We start from the raw sequence: 19922 nt of genomic DNA on the forward strand, positions 1-19922 counted from the left end.
CACTGTTCCTCCGTGACTTCTTTTGGACCACTGATTGAACTACCAACACCTACTCCAACCTGCACAGACAGCAAACACCAACAACAAGGCATAAAGGTCTGGATGATGGTTCCTCGTTCCTGGTCCTAGTACAACTTCTGGTGAGTCCACACCGTTTAGAGACCAGTTTTACCTATGTTTTGTAATCGTCAACCTGTTACCATAGGTAGTGATAGGGATGGATCCTATATCCCCTCATGCTCCCCCTTATTCAGAACATGTTTATGTTATATCTCTCAGGTCATTCTTAGGAGAATTGAGCTGAATAAATAAGGTTGCATAAAGAGTATAAATATTGCTTGGTTTAGATGACCAGAAGAGACTTTGACCAGTTATTAAGTAACTTCTGATTGGTATCAAGAAATAATAACCATTAAGGTAGCTTGTGCCAGCTCGCACCTGGCACTTAATGGGAAAATCAATAATGGAATTTATTCATTATTGATATGCCCTGTAAACAAGGACATATGTTAATTATTAAATATAGTTAAATGGAAACTGACCAATTGTTATAATATTTCCTAATGGTTCGATGAAACTATCCAATAATTGTAAGACAGCTTAACATGTAAACGCCCTTCTTTTGGGTATATAAGACGATGTCATGCACCAATAAAGCAGAGTTTTATTCTGAGAACCAGGGTGTGTTCTTGTCTGAAATTCTCGGCGAGCTCGTCATCATCCTGAATTTGGCTCCTCTCCAATATACTGAATTGTCCCCATTGAGGACTACCCTAACAGTAAATGGCGCTTCCAATCGCGGGGCAGTTGGAAACAGATTGACTTCAGTACTGCAGACCCGGCAACATAACAGGCTCTTTGGCAGCGGACACACAGACAACCCCGGGGATGGTAAGAACCTTATTCTTACACAAACTTCTCTGTGTCTCCTCTATCTCAAAGTCTGCCGCCGGATTTACGGTACGTTATAGATAAGTCTTTCTTCTTACTGCTCAATATTTATTGACAAAGAACCGTAGAATATCCCTGAGATAATTATAAGAGTATATTGGAGAAGGTTTATGTTTGTGCCGCTATTATATGTTGTTTGTTTATGTTGTTGTATGAATGGTGTATGACTGATATGAGTCCACCTCGAAGGCAACTCCTGGCCAGAAAGACTAACCTCTTCCCGTAATACTGGCTTGTCCGGTTTGCGTGTGAACAAGACGCCCCTGCTGGCTGGTTTAAGTTGCAGATTATTGTCACTTCTCGGAGACTGTTAGCTGAAGTCGTAAGAATTGTTTAAACCCGCACTAGAAATAACTTTCATCATAGTAAGCTGTAAAAGTTTAGTTAATCTTACACTCTGGCTGATGTATAAGAGATATGTATACGCTAAATTTACTTTGAGTTTCTTCCGTGCTTACCCAAGGAGCCTAGGGGATTTAGTGACGTGACTCCGGTGTAGTCACTTGGCCAAGTCACAAATCATATTAAAGGGCCTGCACACCAACGCACTGAAATATGCTCGTTGAGCTCAGTTATAAATAAGTGGGTACCGCAAGTTGCAGGACAATAGAGTAAAGGCAACCTAGGTAGTTGTGGGCTTCATAGCCATAATACGGAAAAGGGCGTTTTAGAGGCAGCCAGAGAAAAAGATAGACCTAAAGACAGCAAATGTATTTCACACCAACGGGTACTTCTGACTAATATTTCCGGGATATAGCAGGTGGAATAAGGGATAACATTTATTTTGACAAGAAAAGACCTTATAAGCAGCTTTAGGAAGTAATAAGCAAAGTTATAAAAAAATAAAAAAAAAAAAAGAGAAAAATAAGGAAAAAAAAAAATGAGTACACGTGCTCAACAGTTGGTTAATACTGTATGGGAAGCACTATCAAAAGAAGCTAAAAAAACACTTCTTAGCAGAACTGATGGATTGGTGTCAGGAAAGGATAATAGAGACACTTCTGGATGACGAAGATCCAAATAGTACTGAAGAACAAATCTGGGACCAGGTTGTACAGGCAGCAGAAACAGCTGAGCTAGGTCAAGTAAAATATTTCCCAAGGAAATGTTCCCAACAGAGATTCAAATGTCCCTTTTAGGAGAAGTTATAAACGTTCAAACCGCTCCCATAGGAACACCAGTACAATTACCACCCAGTGTCCCCATTCTTCCAGGGTCTCAGAAAATGGTTACACTCCATTTTCCAGATGGTAGAACAATTCACTTGTTAGTAGAACCTAATGTATCTGAAACAGTTACCTACCAGACACATGTGAACCCATCTCACTCTTCTGTTGGCACCTTGTATACACAAGGAGCTGAAGGGATTGAAGAATGCAGAATATGCCCAGTACCCTATCATTCCCCATGACTAAAATATCACGATAATTCTACAGATGGGTTTCCCCTGGGTCCAAAAATTTTGGCTGCATTTACTTTTAGGAAACAACGATATATTTGGTTGATGTCACCACTAGGAGTCCGAAAATTTTAATGGTTGGTTTTCTAAATTTCATTTCAGGAAAATGTTCTTTCTGACACATGAAGGTAATCGAGTCACTAAGTAACACATGGGAGTTTAGCTATGTACTACTTTGAGTAGAGTATTGTATTAGAAGTCTTGAATCTGCTATGTCTGCACCCTCATGCAACAATTGTATAAATGCTTAGACACATAGCTTTTCACACTTTCCACAGAAGCCTAGAAGCCTTCGTTTATTTCCACTCCTCTTAGCCGCAGCGTCAGGTAGCTGACTCAACTAAATCCTATTACATGTAGGCGTTTTATTATATTGTATTGAATTAAGGCAAAAATATTATAAGAATTTAAGTTCAGAGACTGCTTCTGAAATTATACCCCATTATGTAGTAACTACTTCACCATTTTGCATAACTTACATAACTTTTTGAATATAATGCAGCAAACTTTCTCTTCCTGTTCAGAAACTTACATTGCAAATTAAAGCACTCATGGCAACAAAATTTTAAGTGCTTGACATTGAATCCAGATACCTTAGTTCCCATTAATGTGATTGATGCAATGTCAACAGGGGGGGAAGGTAGATAGAAAGTATAATGTAGGAAACCTTGCTTAACAAGGTATCTTTGTTTAACAATACTTTTTGGCATTATGTTTTACCATTGTTTTACCATTTTAAACATTTTTATTTTATGAAATACCTTCTTTTTATGATACAGTCATCTAATGAGTAAACAAAGGGGTTTTTCGGAAAGTCATCCGATGTCTTGCAATCACCACTATAGCTGTTTGGTACCATTTCAGTCTCATTTTGCAAGTAGTCAGAGGCTATAAGATATCATATGTATAAATTTGTGCTGCATCATTCTGGTATTTATATTTAAGAAACTTCTTTTTATTGTATTTGTGATATTGTTTCAAGTTTAATAATTAAAGAAGAGCTTACTGAATAAGATGATATATGAGCAAATAAGACCTGTAACCATACACTGTGCTGTCACTAGACTTTATACCATTCTATATTTTTATCATTCCTCTTGTTTTCTTTACATCATAGCACAGGAAGCTTAAGGATAATAATCAGATTTCAAGTTTTTGTAGACGGATAAAGCCAGCATCGGAGAGGACGGACGGTTCCACAGTGGGTATGAAGTGGTCACACAACATGATGTAGTAAAAGCAGAACCACTCCTTCCTCACATGTCTGCACAGGAGGAGGAGCTGAAGGCCCTCATTGGAGCGCATAGAGTAATGTCTCAGGTAAATACATACAATATTGTAGGGAGAAAGACAGGGACTTCCGCACCTCCATAGGTAGACTAGTAGAACATGAGAACGTAATCAAATAACTGATGGAACATTGTATATTACACAAGAAGTAGACATAGTAAAGGTAAAAGGCACATACAAAACTGGCCACTAATGAGGCACAAGGCAACCACCGGGTGAATAAAGCGGGAAAGGTGACAACCAGGAGGACAAGAACGACAGAGGTCCCAGAAACATCACAGATCAAGGTAAGCACTGAGCCTAACCATGCATTTGACTAAAGTATTTTACAGTCTCTGACCTGGCAAACCACCGGGGAAGAGAGAAAGATCTGGTCGAAGGCTGGCACTCGGGAAGAGTCTGATCTGTGGAAGCTGGGGAGAGAATATGCCTACCAAGATTTATGTACCCTATGATGGCTGAAGCTGCTCAAGGTCCAACTCACCTGTTTAAAGAAGCTATGTGCTCTCTAGTGGACATACAACGCTCCACACCTGGGGTTATTACTACCACAGCCAGGTTTACAAAAGCATATCTCACATGTGCATAACTATGATAATATAGGAAAAATCACACACCTAGACACCTCTATCTGTTCCAATGACTGCTAATTGACCTCATGCAACTAACCAAGGTTGGTAGTATGCTCTTGTGTATGTTGATCTGTTCTCAGGGTGGCCGGAAGCTCTCCTGATGCGTGAAGGAAACTTCTACAGAAGAATTAAAATTAGTGAAATTTCTGTAGATTTGGTATAACAGAGGTAATTAAAATTCAGCAAGGTATGCAAAGGATAGACAATCTATACCTAATTTAAATAACCAACACAATAGAGTGAAGTAAAGAATTGTCTAAAGGGAATAGGGCCTATTAGTCTTCTCCAAAAGACAAAGGTCTCTATTGCTTGAAATATATATATACCACAAAGGGGGCCCAACAAAGTATTTCCATGCTAGAAGCTATCCCAATATAGGAAAATGAGATCACAGAGATGCGTCACAGAACAAAAATACTAGAGGATAAATAATGACAAGATAATTATAAGTAAATCCAATTGTATAGCATTTGCCACTGCCAGTTCTAACGAATACATCATTTAAACTTTCTGATGACCCAAAAAGACTCACAACATACTGTGTATGTTAGCTATGTGAAGGGCTTCGTATGAGCCCATTTATTATCTATGTATTGTTGTTTTTTAAAGTTGCGCCCACCAGTCATAACATACTGGGTAACCCCATGAGTAGGAGAACAATCCTTGTTTCCAGGAAACTGGTAAGGTGAAACATGAAGCTCAAACTTAGATTGCTAAGTAAACTGGGCCGAGGGGTAAGCTAAATGTAGCTCATTGGTGTAAAGAGAAGACTGCTCCCTAGATCCAAGAATGTATATAGATGATATTCGAATTCCAAGAGATATCTCTGATAAGTTTAAAGCAGGAAACTTAATAACTGCAGAGCTGGAATTTGTTCTCGATTGGTCAACATATTGACTATTGATATTTTGACTTAAAGATTAAATAAATATAGACATGTCCTTAGTATAAAAAGGAGGGGTTAAGAATTTGGATTTTATCATTGTTTTTTATTATTTCCATAGTATAGTCCAATATTGGAGCATTCTCACCATGTTCCGAAGAACTTGCAGGAAACTCCAGCATTGATGATATTTTTACCCACCGGTTGGAGTTTTGGCTGAGAAAATGGAGCAGTATGGTCCAGTCTCTTCATCTCGTCAGCCGTCATGACAGCATCACAAGTCACCTGTTGTTACTGTATTGCTAACTTACTGTAATAAGGACTTACATAACGACTGATTGAAACATCCATCACTTAGGAGAATTCTTAGGAGAATTGAGCTGAATAAATAAGGTTGCATAAAGAGTATAAATATTGCTTGGTTTAGATGACCAGAAGAGACTTTGACCAGTTATTAAGTAACTTCTGATTGGTATCAAGAAATAATAACCATTAAGGTAGCTTGTGCCAGCTCGCACCTGGCACTTAATGGGAAAATCAATAATGGAATTTATTCATTATTGATATGCCCTGTAAACAAGGACATATGTTAATTATTAAATATAGTTAAATGGAAACTGACCAATTGTTATAATATTTCCTAATGGTTCGATGAAACTATCCAATAATTGTAAGACAGCTTAACATGTAAACGCCCTTCTTTTGGGTATATAAGACGATGTCATGCACCAATAAAGCAGAGTTTTATTCTGAGAACCAGGGTGTGTTCTTGTCTGAAATTCTCGGCGAGCTCGCCATCATCCTGAATTTGGCTCCTCTCCAATATACTGAATTGTCCCCATTGAGGACTACCCTAACAGTAGCTGGTAAACCCCTCACGGATAAGAAGGACGCCAGAACATATACTTATTATTTTTTAGACTGTTACCTTTTTTTAGGAGTAAACCCTTGTCAGTATACATCTACACACTATTTTTATCTAATTAATTTTTAGCAACGTTATATTAAAAGTTATATTTTATTCACCATTTAGACTTTTCTTGATATCGATAAGGTGATATTACGCAACTATACTTGATTACATTTATAATTCTACAAATGAAAATTTGCATCAAATTTCACATCAAAATCTGATGTTGGGCTTTCAAAGTATGGCTTTTGACTTTAATAGCAAACATTGTATTATAACATGGAGCTATTCTTACCTGTTGAAGATCTAGTGTAATTGTCACATAGTGGTACTGCACACCGTTTTTAATGCTTGGACTTTGCCACCAGGATCTTTTGCCATTGATAGCATGAGCTATTGGATAGTGTACTGCAGAAATAAAAATACTTAATTACATAAAACATTAGATATTACAGAGAAAAATGATGACTGTCTGCTCTTGTTTCTAAACTAGATATATTTTTTTTTAAATCAGGCAATTTGTTGTTTTGGAAAATGTTTAGCGCCTATGCTAATATATACACTTTTCTTCTGAGCAGCAATTTTTCCCTGCACCAATTATTTTGATTATGTTCCACACAGAATAATACTGAACATGGTTTGTTAATGATTATTTGCTAATCCACCAGTCCATTTGATATATTTTCTGTGGAGTGCTAATATACTGGAATTTTGCCATGTTATTTATTCTTCCATCTCCAACTGTCCATTATTATATAATATGTGAACTTCATTTAGCTTTATACTTTAAAAAGACCTAAAAACAAAACTTTATGTAAAAAGGTATTACAGTGCTCAAAAAGAGGTAAAAATAAGTACCATATTTTTTGGAACTATCTTGCTACAAAAGTGCTTGCATATTATAGTTCAAAGGTAAGGAGTGTCCAGTACTGCCAGACCCGTCCAATGGTCAGGAGTATCCAGCACTTACAAACCTGACTGTCACCCTAGAGGTTTGGCTAAGAGCTGACATATAGCCTTATATATGTATATATAATGCTCTTCTCTCCCTGCTTTCCGGACATGAGAAATACTACAGGACCTGGAGTGATGTCAGAATAATTGGACTGATCACATGCTTCCTGTAACCCTTTTATGCTTCCAAGGAATGCAGATTGAGAAGACAGAGAAGAAGCTTGGACTGGGTATGAAGAAGAGGTGTGTTTGTGAATGAATGCATGTAGCACTGTTGAGAGTTTTCATGTGAGTGAATACATGTAGCAACCCTGAGTGAGTGAATGTAGCCAAAGGTGTGTGAGAGAATGCATATAGCAGAGCTATTTGTTAGAGTACAGATGTAGCACAACTGGGAGTGTATAAATGTAGCAATGTTGTGTGGGGGAATATAGGTAGCATTGCTATGTGTGTAAATAGATGAGACAGAGCAGTGTATGAGTGTATAGATGTAGCTTAGCTGGATGTGAGTTTATAGATGTTTCAGAGCTGGGTATGAGTGTACATATGTAGCAGAGCTGGCTGTGTTATGCTTGTGTGTGACCAACAGGGAATTTTTTTAGGTGCCTTAATTTAGATGACTAAATCTGGGGTATGTCTTATAGTAAGGTCTTATAGTCAAAAAAATACGGTATACTGTAACAAAATTATTATTGGGCCTCAACGGTCTCTAAAAGGGCAGATGGAGCTCTGTGCAACTTTGAACGACACAACCTCAGGAGTCAAATGCAAGTAATGGGGGACATTTATCTTAGGCTTTTCTGTTTTTTTCTCTTAAATGTGTGACATTTTTTGACGTATTTGCATATTTGTGCCAAATTTTGTGAGTTTTCCTATTTAGCAAAGTAAACCATGCAAGAAGTTTCCAGCGTTGTGCTTGATATAGCTTTAAACCCTTACTGACATGTTAGATATTAGTACATCACATGTGGGTGTATGGAAAGGGCTCACAGACTGAGCTCTTTCAAACATGTGAGTTTTTGCTGCATATTGCAGCAAACACCCACCAGTAACACACATGATTAGCGCTGGTGCCAATCGTGTTAAACCTTAGATCACCGCTGGCAAAGCTACTATATTGGTTTAGATTATTGCTCCCATGATGTCAACGGGGAGCGGTGATCTGTTAACATATCATATGAAGACCCAAAGCTTTCTTGTTTTAGCCGATCTATTACAATGTGCAATTTGCACATTGTAATAGATGATGTGGAAAATCCACTTATACTGCCATACTGCAGTATGGCAGTTTAATAGTAATTATTCCTTTTTTTATATTGCGCACACAGATTACGCAGAGCTGCACAGAGCTTGCCAAATCGGTCCCTGTCCCCAATGGGGCTACCAGTTTGTTTTGGAGTATGGGAGGAAACTGCAGGACCCGGAGGAAACTTATGCAAACATGGAGAGAACATACAAACTCTTTGCATATCGTAGGATCAATCAGACAACCTAGGGTTAAACTAACCTTAGGGGTCTGAAAAATAGCAAAAAAGTAAAAAAATAAATAAATTAAAAAAACACATAGTGGAAAATGATACTTTTTCGAGTAATTGATTTTTGAAGGTGGGGAGTGAAAAAGGGAAAAATGGAAATGCAAAAACAAAAAAGGGCCTGGTCATTAAAGGGTTAAAATCCAGATGTGAACATATTAAAAAGTTACTATTTGGTGCAAATCAATGTAAAATTTGCAAAATAAATAAGGCTCAAAAACCGGCAAATTCTAAAACGATAAATAACCCCATGGTGTTCTACTGGGTCATTTTGTTCTTAGCTCATTAAAGTCCATTATATGTATTCTTAAATTTTTCTATCAGAAAAAAATTGTGTTATCCTGTAAAAACTGGCTGTACAGGAAGTCCCCGGGTTACATACATGATAGGGTCCATAGGTTTGTTCTTAAGTTGAAACTATATGTTTTATAATTGTAGATCCAGACAAAATTTTGGCCCCAGTGATAATTGGAGTTTAAACATTTTTTGCTGTAATGGGACCAGGGGTTATCAATAAAGCTTCATTATAGACACGTTACAGCTGATTATTCCAATCTGGGACTTGTCACGGGTGGTCCCGCGACCCATATCGCGGGTCGCGGGCTCACCCGTGCCCCCCGAGCCTCGCAGGCGCGGTGCCGGCTCGACTCACCTCTCCCCGCTCCGGAATCGCTGCCAGGTTCCGGCCGCGCGCGTCCCCGCCTCCCAGGGCGCACGCGCGGTATCTTCAGGAAATTTAAAGGGCCAGTGCACCGCTAATTGGTGCACTGGCTGATCACTTCCCCTTTAAAAACTCTGCACCTCCCTCACACTCTTGCCGGATCTTTGTGCCTCATAGCCTTAGAGAAAGCTCTGTTGCGATTTGCCTGCGTTCCAGTGTCTCCTGCGTTCCAGTGTCTCCTGCGTTCCTGTGTCTTCTGCGTTCCTGACTCCCTCCGTGTTCCTGTGTTGCCTGACTACCTCCGTGTTCCCGTGTACCAGTGTCCCTCCGTATTGCTGTCGTGAGTTCTGTGTTCCCGTACCCTTCTGCTTGGACCTCCTGTTGCTGACCCCGGTTTGGATTCTGACATTGCATCTCTGTCGCCTGTCCGTACCTCAACCTTGGCCGCCACTGCAGACAAGTCACGCCTGTGGAACGACCTAGTGGTACCACGCCGCAGCTTGTCTAACCCACTTTGCGGCGGGCTCTGGTGAAAACCGGGTACCACTTAGACTCCGGTCCCAGGTTGTGGCTTGAGTCATCGTCTGCAGTGGTCCAGCGGATCTACAACCCGTAAGCCTGGCAGGACTATAGTAAAACATTCAGAAAACTGCACCAGAGGTCAGAGGGGTCTGTCTTTAACTATGGGTTGTCTGTATGTTGGGTGTTCTTAAGTAGGTAGCCACCTGTATTGACTATGTTTATGAGCCAAAATCCAAGAAAGCACTAATAAATATATAATAGTTATTTGAAAAAATATACTCTTCTTGTAATTTTTATCCCAACCTCCCCAGGTCAGATGGATGGTGGAGTTAGAAATGAAAAATGGCAGATGAATCAACAATTAACTGTAATCCCCATTATGAACACTTAATCCTAATTAATTTGAGGCACTGATAAATGGATGGCATTTGTAATGAAGTAGAAATTATATCTTCCATAAGGACAATGCTGAGAAGTTAATGTGGTTAATGCGGTTTAAAACGCATCCCTCATTAACTCTTGGCATGGGCTTGTGTTCATTCTACACAAAAGCTTATATTTGTTCATGATCTGCTACAATAGCTTCTCTGGTTAAACAACTGGGATACAAAACTGTAAGCAAAAATGACAGCCATGACTTTCTCTGGTTTACTTTTTGTTTCTTTTCTATTATTTATAGACAACTTTTAGGCAACTTTTTGATTGACATTTGTCAAGTAAATGTTTCAATTGCCATGTGAAAATTGAATGTTTCCTAACTCAGAAGGACAAAGCGAAAGTTACCTGAAATGAAGTTCTAGCTCCAGATCTGTCAAATTATTATTTTTTTCAATCTTTATTCAAATGACCTTATCACTGCAATATGGGTGTGTCCATGCCTGAAAGGCCACAACCCTAATGTACCAAGATGCTTGTTTGCATAAGGTCAATAATGTAAGATTTTCTTTAATGACAAATCACTAGAAAGCAAGAAAGATATGTCTGGAAAGATTACATGGTGTACTGCATATTGTTGTGCAGGATTGGAGGATTTCGAACTAGTAGATTCCCTTAAAATTCTGCCACAATTTTTCAATGTTGAGTATTTAAATAGTCCTCATTTTGTAACTGGATGTTCTAAGCTCAAGTCTGAATAGGTAAAACTCAATGGGGTACATTTACTAAGGGTTGTGCACAAGTGTTTTATCGGACTTTGCACGTTCTTTAAGATGCAAACTGGCCCTTTTATGGCGTAGCGGCACTAGTCTTCATGAAACATAAATTTCTGCATTGAAAGGGGCGTTCCCATTCTAAGTTGGACCGTGTGCCAGATTTAACAGGGTGTATGGTGAGAAGAAGGATTCACAGGGTGCCCATTGATGAGCCAGCCGACATAGAGGCTGGAAGAAGAGCAGAGCAGCATGAAAAGGCTGTTGCCTCATCAGTGGGCGCCCTGTGTCCTCCCTCTCAAAATACACCCTGTCTCCGTTTGTGAGTATGTTTGTATAGAAATTCTGATAGAGAGAAGAAAAGCTACCTTGGAAGATTGGTGAACGCCGTCTGTTTCTTTTTACAAAGATTTTCTTTTTGATGTGATATTTAGAAATACTCTTTTATTGGACTGGGAGCATCTCCAATACCACTCAGACATCACAGTTGTGGCAACATAAAGCAGATTATCCTGTATGTATAGGATTATAAGGGCAGTGGGAGTGTCACTTCTATCCCTGTTTTTTTGGAAAGAAAACCTTTAATTTTTTCATAACAAAAGAAGTGATTGACATTGGTTGCCCGAAGTAACACTACTTGTTGCTGGTTTCCATATGTGAGGCTCCTTGTGTTTACTATTGAGAAGAGTCCTTGTAAATGAAGAAACTTTTATTAATTGTTTTCTTCCTGTGTTATGAAAAGAAAGGTTTATCCAGACACTTTATATATTGTGCCACTTGTTTTAACTTCAAAAAAGTCTGAGAATTTTCAATGAATTTCCACATCCCATGAATGATATAGATGCTTAGCAATAGACTCAGCATCTATAGTTTGCTTAACTTAAAAGGGTTTTCTCATAAATATAAGTTAGGCCCTATCCATAGGGCCGAACTTGCTGATCACTGGGGTTCTCAGTGCTGAGACCCCCACTGATCATGAAAACGAGGACCTCTCGTCGCTCCATCAGATTAATGAAGAAGACAATCGCGCATGACCGTTCTGCTCCAGTAATCTCTATGGAGGTGACGAAGATCGTCGAGACCCCTAATGATCAGCAAGGTAGGCCCTATCCTATGGATAGGGCCTAGCTTTTCTTTGTGGGAAAACCCCTTTAACAACATGGTCACCTTCCTCTGTGTCCCACAAAGTTTGTCTGGTGGCTTCCTTCAAACAGAATTAACAGTTGAGGAGATTTTTCTTTTTGTCCTTATGAACTAATTACAACCTGACTTGCATTTCATATTCTGCTTTTGAAAGTGAAAACTGTGTTGTGAATGGTTGCAATGGTTTCATTTATCTCCATTATTTTACATTTTGTGCTTGCTGTAAGAGGGAACTTGTTTACATCCAGAGCAAGTAAATTGGTGAATGAGAAGCATTGCCCTCAGCTGAGAATCAGACAAAATTGTTTATAGACAATGGTTTCTGAGCATAATACATTAGGGGTCATTGCAAAAACCCATCTGGTATTTTGAAAAAAGTATTGTTTTAATAAACTGAAAAGAAAACTTTTAAGAATCTGGATACTTTTTTCTATTAAAGGGGTTGTGCCTCAAGAAAACCCATCACGGACAAGCTGATTGCACTCCTTACACTTTTAAGGATCACTATGCCCCATTAGTCCCATAGAAGTCCCATGGGGATTCAGTATGATCACCAAAGCTACAATCCACAAGGGAAACTTGAAGAGACATTTGGCCTCTTGTTTTCCCAAGAATTGGTTTATTCTTATTATATTATGGATAGAGGAATTAGTGTCTCTTGTGACACATACTCTCATCAGCTTTGATGTAAAGGTTGTACCAGTTTTATGAGTGGTGCAACATGAGGAGGCTTCATGCACATTAACATATGTTACACCAGGGTTGGGGCCGGGGCGCAGGTGAGGGGAGAATACTCCTCACCCCTCCCCTCTCCATAGAGAGCTGTGCAGCCTTGTGGCCTATTCCCACTAAAAGATAGACAGCATGCTCTATCTTTTTTCTGGCAAAAGCACACTACGATGACACAAGAATGTGCTTGACGTACCATGCTATTCACAATGTACAATGGTGGGCGTATGCTACTTGCCATTCTTATGGCTTATGTGCATGGCGCCATCCAGTTTACATAGAACAGAAAAATTGAAAGTGTACAAAATGATAAATGTTCAGCACAACATATGATGAGACAACTTTTACAATTGCAGAAGTAGGGCACCTACAGTTTTTATCGAGAGAATTCTGGTCACAGATGCGGCACTGAGGATGTCTAACAGGCTGCCCATGAACATGCTCTACCAACTTGCAAAACATTTCAGGTCCATTTTCACCACAGGTGGCATTCGTAGTTATTATGGCGTTAGAAGCAAGATTGAGAACGGCAGGAAACAATCCTAAAAACAAAAAAAAAGGAAAACAATTTGATTAAAAGGTGTCTTCTCCATCAAGATTACTTACTCAAAGAAACTAGCACCAATCTTCTTCCAGTATTGCCACTTCACAAAAAATCAACTATATTGAACTCAGCAAGGAATTCCTTGAGGGATAAAGTGAATGTTGTTTTTTTTAACCAAAAAGACTAAAAACTGAGAACTCTGATCTCAAAATAGCAATTTAAACAGCTGTTCCATTCAGACAAATTTACTTGGCAATACTGCAGTGCCCACTAAGGATCGCTTGAAATTGGTTCTTGAATTGACTATTTAGTTCAATGTAGCTTTTCTACTTTAGTTTTGCTGCACAGAAGTTTTTGAGTTATTCTCTATAAGACTACTGATATAAAATCTATGAGACTGCAAGCCCTGAAATATGTGTATTATATACATATATATAAATATATATAGTCCCCTACTTAACAACACGCGACTTACAATGATCAGCTGTAACAGTTATCAAAGTGTCTGCAATTAAGCTTTATTGTTAATCCTGGTTCTTATGACAATACAACATTTTTAAAATACGATTGTCATAGAAACCAAATATTTTTTTGGCTGGGGTTAGAATTATAAAATATACAGTTCCGACTTACATACAAATTCAACTTAAGAACAAACCAACAGAATCTATCTTCTACGTAACCCGGGAACTGCCTGTATATATACACACAATGGGGCTTATTTGTCAGGGCTTCTATGCCAGAAAACAAGCATAGAAGCCATGAAACAATCTCAAATGCTAGCGATCTGCCAGCACTTGCAATTATTGCCACCTATGCGCAGTGGGGCGAGGCAGGTGGCACAGTGGGCCAATGCAGGGCATTCCTGCACACAAGCTGCAGCCAGTTTTCATGCCGCACAATGGGGCATATTTATCAGGACTTCTGCGCACCGCCAGTGGCGCAGAGGCCCTGAAATAATCGCAAATGCTAGCTTATTGCTAGCTTTTGCGATTATTTTCCCCAATCCGCCACCTTCACGCCAGTGGGGCGTGAAGGGGCATGAAGGGGGGACGCGGCCGGCCGAGCAGGGGGCGGGCCGGACAGGAGTGGGCCGGCGCGGGGCGTAACTGTCCCTGCGCCTGCGTACTCGCTGCTGCCGGCGACTTTTCATACGTAAGTTAAACGCTGCACTGCTGGCAGCCCGATACATGAAAAGGCAGAAGCAACGAGCGCCAGCGTATGATAAATATCCCCCAATATTTCTATGCCAGGTAGGAAATTACCATGTGTCAGCACCCAAGTGCCAAGTGCTTTTGGTTAACAATTTGGGTTTACTTTAAAATACATGTGGAATATTCATCTAATGCTTTGTGAAACGTATCTAGATCACACTGGAGTGATGGATTACTTAGAATATATTTCTAATACTGGAAAACAGACATTGATTTGGCAGCTAATAACATTTCCTATTTTGCAGTTTGTCATGATATCTGTAAGTAGAATGAAATTGTTGTAGAAAATTATGGTTGCCGCTTGCTGTTGCAGTAAGTGCTATTATCTACATTCAAATGTCATACTTTTGTTGCCTGGTGTGTATTTATTCTTCAGCCTCTATGACACTTAAAGTTTTCTGCTAATGGTAACGCACAGTATGACCATACATAGTATAGGAGGCTAAAGTAATACAGATACTTGACACAAAGATTTAATGTTTCATATGGTTCAAATAATTACATAATTATAAAATGCACAATTTAGGTTATGTGCTAAGCAGTTATAACATTTTGTAGCAAATTAAAAATAAACCCACATAAAAACATGGTGTCAGCACACACTTACAGTATAGAAATAAAATGGATCTATCAAGATACATCTTCCACCCAGGGGCCTTGTTGGGGTCATAAAAGATTCAGGGCCCCAATGCATATGTAGTAAATTTTCATAAGTGTCCATTACTGTATATAACCCCCCTCACACAAGTTTGCACCAAAAACAACTGTACTTACCATTTTCAGCTACAGAAAACACAGATAAAATAATATGGCCTAACACGTAATAATGCAACCTACTTTTAATAACTGTGGCCTTTACTAATCCCCTCAATGTGACCTGCACTTAATAATGCCTCCTTAATGCCCCTACACTTAATGCCACCCTATTGTTGCCCCTTTACAATCATGCCCACTATAAGAAGCCCCCTCCTTATAATATCCACACTAAATAATGCCCTCCCCACTAAACACTAACCCCATTCTGAATAGTGCCCGTACACTAAATAAGAAATGTCCCCACTGTCCCTACACAGCCCCCACTAAGTAATGTTCCTCACAGCCCCCAGCATATAATGTCACCCAAAGCCCCCACCAAGTAATGCCCTCCCCAGTAATGTCCCCAACAGTTAACCCTCCCCCCAGTAATGTCCCCCACTGCCCCCAAGTAATGTTGTTGTTTATTGTATTTACTACTTATTGGGATTTTTTTCCATATTTGAATAAAAACATAAATCTTTTTCAGGGACATAACTAGGAGAGACCAGGAACCATAGCAAACTCTAGAATAGACCAGCTGCCCTTTTAACATGAATAGAAGGCCACATTTTACAAGGTGTTTTTTGGATCAGAGTTTTAGTTTGAGATCCACCTGAAAATCCAATTCACGAATTCAAACTTTTGTCAGAAACCCAAGTTCTAACTGCTTTTTTTGCAGATAACCTTACCTTATATAATGAATGGGTTTATCTGTGAGCAACCACCAGATACATTTTTGGTGATGATTCTGGAACTGTGACTATACCAGAATAAGGATTGCACCTCCCAAAAACTTTATATAAGAATTGCAACTTTTTATACATTCTAATTGTTTGCTTAACCCTTTAAAGACCTGGCCCTTTTTGTTTTTTTTCATTTCCATTTTTGGATTTCTATAGCAATCGTTTTCTATAGCAAGACAGCAAGCAGAGATCTAGAAAACTATGAGGAATTGTTCAGAAAGTATCTTAGAAAATTGTATAACTTTTCATTATGCAAACAGTAACATTTATTTGCTGAAATGGCAGCACCACTTTAAATGCATTCATCCTTTTTGTTCTCCTAACCTCTACAGTAGATGATCTTGGTAGAAGTAATGTAGAAGTTTTATTTTCTAAGCTACTCACTCTTGCCACACATCATTGGAAAAATCAAGACAAGAGAAAGGACACGTCACGTTTCTCTGTCCTTATTCAATAAATCAAAGGGATGTATAGAAAATACATTCTAATGATTGTTACACATAAATGTATTCATTATACATAATGTAAGTGCATGTAACTTTCATGCATTCTATTAAAAGTATTGTTTTGGAACTAAAAAACAACAGACATTGTACATAGCTGTTTGCTGGTCAGCTATGACGTCTGACTTTTGGAAAGGAACATTTTCTCACCTTTGTATTGTTGGCAGAATCTAGAAATGTAATAAATAACACCCTTCTATCACACAGACTGTACTTAGGTTCTTTTCCACTCTGAATTGGATTGTGGGTGTATGTCACATTCACATAGGTACAGAAGCTATTTTATATGACTGTGTTTAGAGAACAATTGTGATTTAGCCAAGTTTAGTTGTTTCAGTGAAGTTCTCTGATGGAAGAAAGTCTATCCATGCTCGGCTTGTACAAAGCTAAGTGTGTGGGAGCATAGATGGTAAAAGAAAAACATTATAGGAAAAAAGTAGTTACAAAGAATCTGTCCCAGCTGCACACAGCAGTAACTACTTTGACATGCAGGATTCACCCGATATGCTAGGACATTGACAGAGCCGACGATTGAAGAGAAGTGTTTCCATCACAATATAAACAGGCTGTGTTAAAAGGCTTGATGTGCAGAACATAATAAATGTGTATTATATGCTGCTTCAGAAAATTATCTGGTAAAAAGAGTGTTATTTTCTCTCCTATATAATAGTATTCTATCATAAGATTGCACACTGTGCTTCACATTACAGTGGCTCAGTATAGCATCATCCATTAAGATGTTGACTTTAACTGTAGGCCCTCAAACATCATTTTGGGCTTTACTTTTAGGTAGTTATGGATCATTATTCTTTGATTACAAGAATACAAGTTTTTATGTATAAACATTTTATAATTGCATTTGATAATGAAGCTCAACTCCTAGTCGTTTGAATGGGAGCTGAGCAGCATTAGCACAGCCACTGAAGAGTTTATGGTTATGCTCTATATGCTGACCAGTGCAGTTCCCAGGTATCTGCTACACCACAGTGGGAAGGATTGTGTTCTGGGCAATCTTTACCTTTACTTTTCTTTAAAATGTTAGTGCACATTTTTGAGCACTTTGGGCCAAATATTTTTTTCTGTTGTTTTTGCACCTTTTCAGATTGTTGCACTGTTTTTGCACCAGTTTTGTGACTAAGCACCAAACTACCCACGCAGCAAAAATAACCATGTTTTCCTCATTTATATTACCAATCCAGATGTTCTGCTGCGCCTTATAATCGTTGATCATTAGCAACTTGTTCATTTAGGTCCATTTTAGGTGCAAAAAAACACTCCATTCTCAAGGTGGCGTAAACTGTGAAGCAACACTGAGCTCTTCTACAGAGCAGCTTATCCCCAGCAGTAGAGCTCAGCAGACACAACAGACACTACGTGCAGCCTCTGTTTACACTTCATAACCTTCTATTTGCAAACAATCTACAAAAGCAGCAGCTCAGAGCAGGAGGAGAAGAGAAGTTTGTAGGATTTTGCAGATAGCACATAGAGGTATCCTGTGCAGCGGGTTGACCACACTGGTGTCTAAGGAGGATTACTGGCCAGAATTATGGGGGGGCAGCAGAGGATCAGCCCTGGAGGATTTCCTCCAGGAGAAGTAACTGCTGAGGAGATCACTCGGTGCAGCTTTTCACACAGCTGGGCTCTGCTGTCAGTGTTATTTTCATCCTGGAGCGTGAGAGAATGCAGAGAGGAGCTTGTAGGAGGATCACATGTAAGTGCTCAAATCTAACATTGATTAGTACTGGGCCTGAACTGTACCTTATTGCACCTAAAGTTAATTGCACCTATATTTCTCACTGTTATGCTGAACATTGGCACCACATTCTTTTCTTAAATCCTTGTGAATTATCGCTTACATTGCATTTGGTGGGTGCACTATACATCCATGCTCTCATCTTTTCTGAGTGCATTATGCATGCGCAGAATATATTTCAGGGCTTTCACTGAAGTCGAGAAGTGAACAAGGATGTACTCTGCATTCGTCAAATGGCACATGCATGATATTTTGTTTGCAAGCCACAGAAAGTCATGGGAAAAAGTAGCCAGACCCATCGAAAAATTGTTGGCTGCACAACCATGTTTATTCGTTAGGGTGCGTTCACACATTTACTTTTCGGATGCAGTTTTTGAAGCTAAAAACAACTGAGGAGCATAATGGGTGAGAACTGAGAGAAGCTGTTCCTTCTCTGTTTTCACTCCACTCCTTCTTTGGAAGCAGCATCTGAAAAACTGTGGGGAGAGAGTCATAAAGTATATTTTATCCACAGGATGGATAAAGTATTCATTTTGATTAAATTTAACAATTTCTTTTGGCATCTCCTCAAATTTCTTCTATTTAGAGACAGTTTAGCTATCCTGATATACATACAATTACCTGGAAATCATTTGGTAACATGGATATGCAGTTATATGGATATGAGTTATGGAACCAAACCAGATATTACATAAACAAAACCAACAGATAACAAATTAGAGGAATGAAACAGAAGCAGAGACCTCTTATAAACAGTCATTTGGAATGGAGCAGAAGAACACTCCTGGATCAGACATCATCAGTATTATGAGTATGACATCCTCAAATGACTGCAGGGAGTGGCAGTTGCAACCATATGGCTTTCATAATAAGGCCTATACATTAGTACAAAAGTCTGTTACAAAAGATATTAAGCAGCTAAATTTCTTGTTTGGATAAACAATTCATGAACTTAAATCTGTGTTTGTTTCTCCAAAAGTTTAAAAATTCCATTTTATAAACACATTTGTGTGGACAAAATCTTCTCAAACATTCAAATAGCCTCCATCTGCGTGTGCTGTACATCTGTTGCTGCAGACCAAGAAATTTCTCTATTTTCCCTATTCTCAGATAGCACTGAACCAAAGAAGAATTCAGATTTATCTTCCAGAGGAAGTCACTCATTATCTGTATTCATTTCTGACAACTCCTTTAGGACCAATATAAAAACCATCTATATGAAAATATTATTGACATTGTTACATAGATTTAAATCTTTCGGAAATTATACACTCATTAAAGAGGTATTTCCACCAAGATAAGATTCTTAAATCAGGATAACAAAATAACGCATTTTCTCTTTCACTGTTATTAACAATTTCATTTAACATTTCACATTCAATTTTTCAATTTCAATTAACATTTCACAAATATAATTCCAACCTGTCTCTATCAGTGCTGGTGTGCACAATTTCAGTTGCCCAGGAATCCGACTGTTCATCTTCTGACTTTAGGGTCAGGAGAACATATTCTTCTCATGTCTGACATTGCAGTAAGCTTCTTTCTGCCTCCAAACC

The 19922-nt window shown here is 38.8% G+C and overlaps 1 protein-coding gene across 4 annotated transcripts in view; it reads right to left on the bottom strand.

Annotated features, from left to right (window-relative positions):
* The window catches only part of LAMA2 (laminin subunit alpha 2), a 567760-nt gene that overhangs the window by 460396 nt on the left and 87442 nt on the right, over window positions 1-19922 (bottom strand). For all 4 annotated transcript variants that reach the window (XM_072141562.1, XM_072141561.1, XM_072141563.1 and 1 more), the window contains exons 2-3: window positions 13186-13356; window positions 6421-6533 (exon numbers count right to left, since the gene is read on the bottom strand). In XM_072141562.1, coding sequence (XP_071997663.1) covers window positions 6421-6533; window positions 13186-13356 — 284 coding nt within the window. The remainder of the gene's footprint in view (window positions 1-6420; window positions 6534-13185; window positions 13357-19922) is intronic.

This window comes from Engystomops pustulosus, chromosome 3, assembly GCF_040894005.1.
Source record: "Engystomops pustulosus chromosome 3, aEngPut4.maternal, whole genome shotgun sequence".
In the NCBI taxonomy this organism is placed as follows: Eukaryota; Metazoa; Chordata; class Amphibia; order Anura; family Leptodactylidae; genus Engystomops; species Engystomops pustulosus.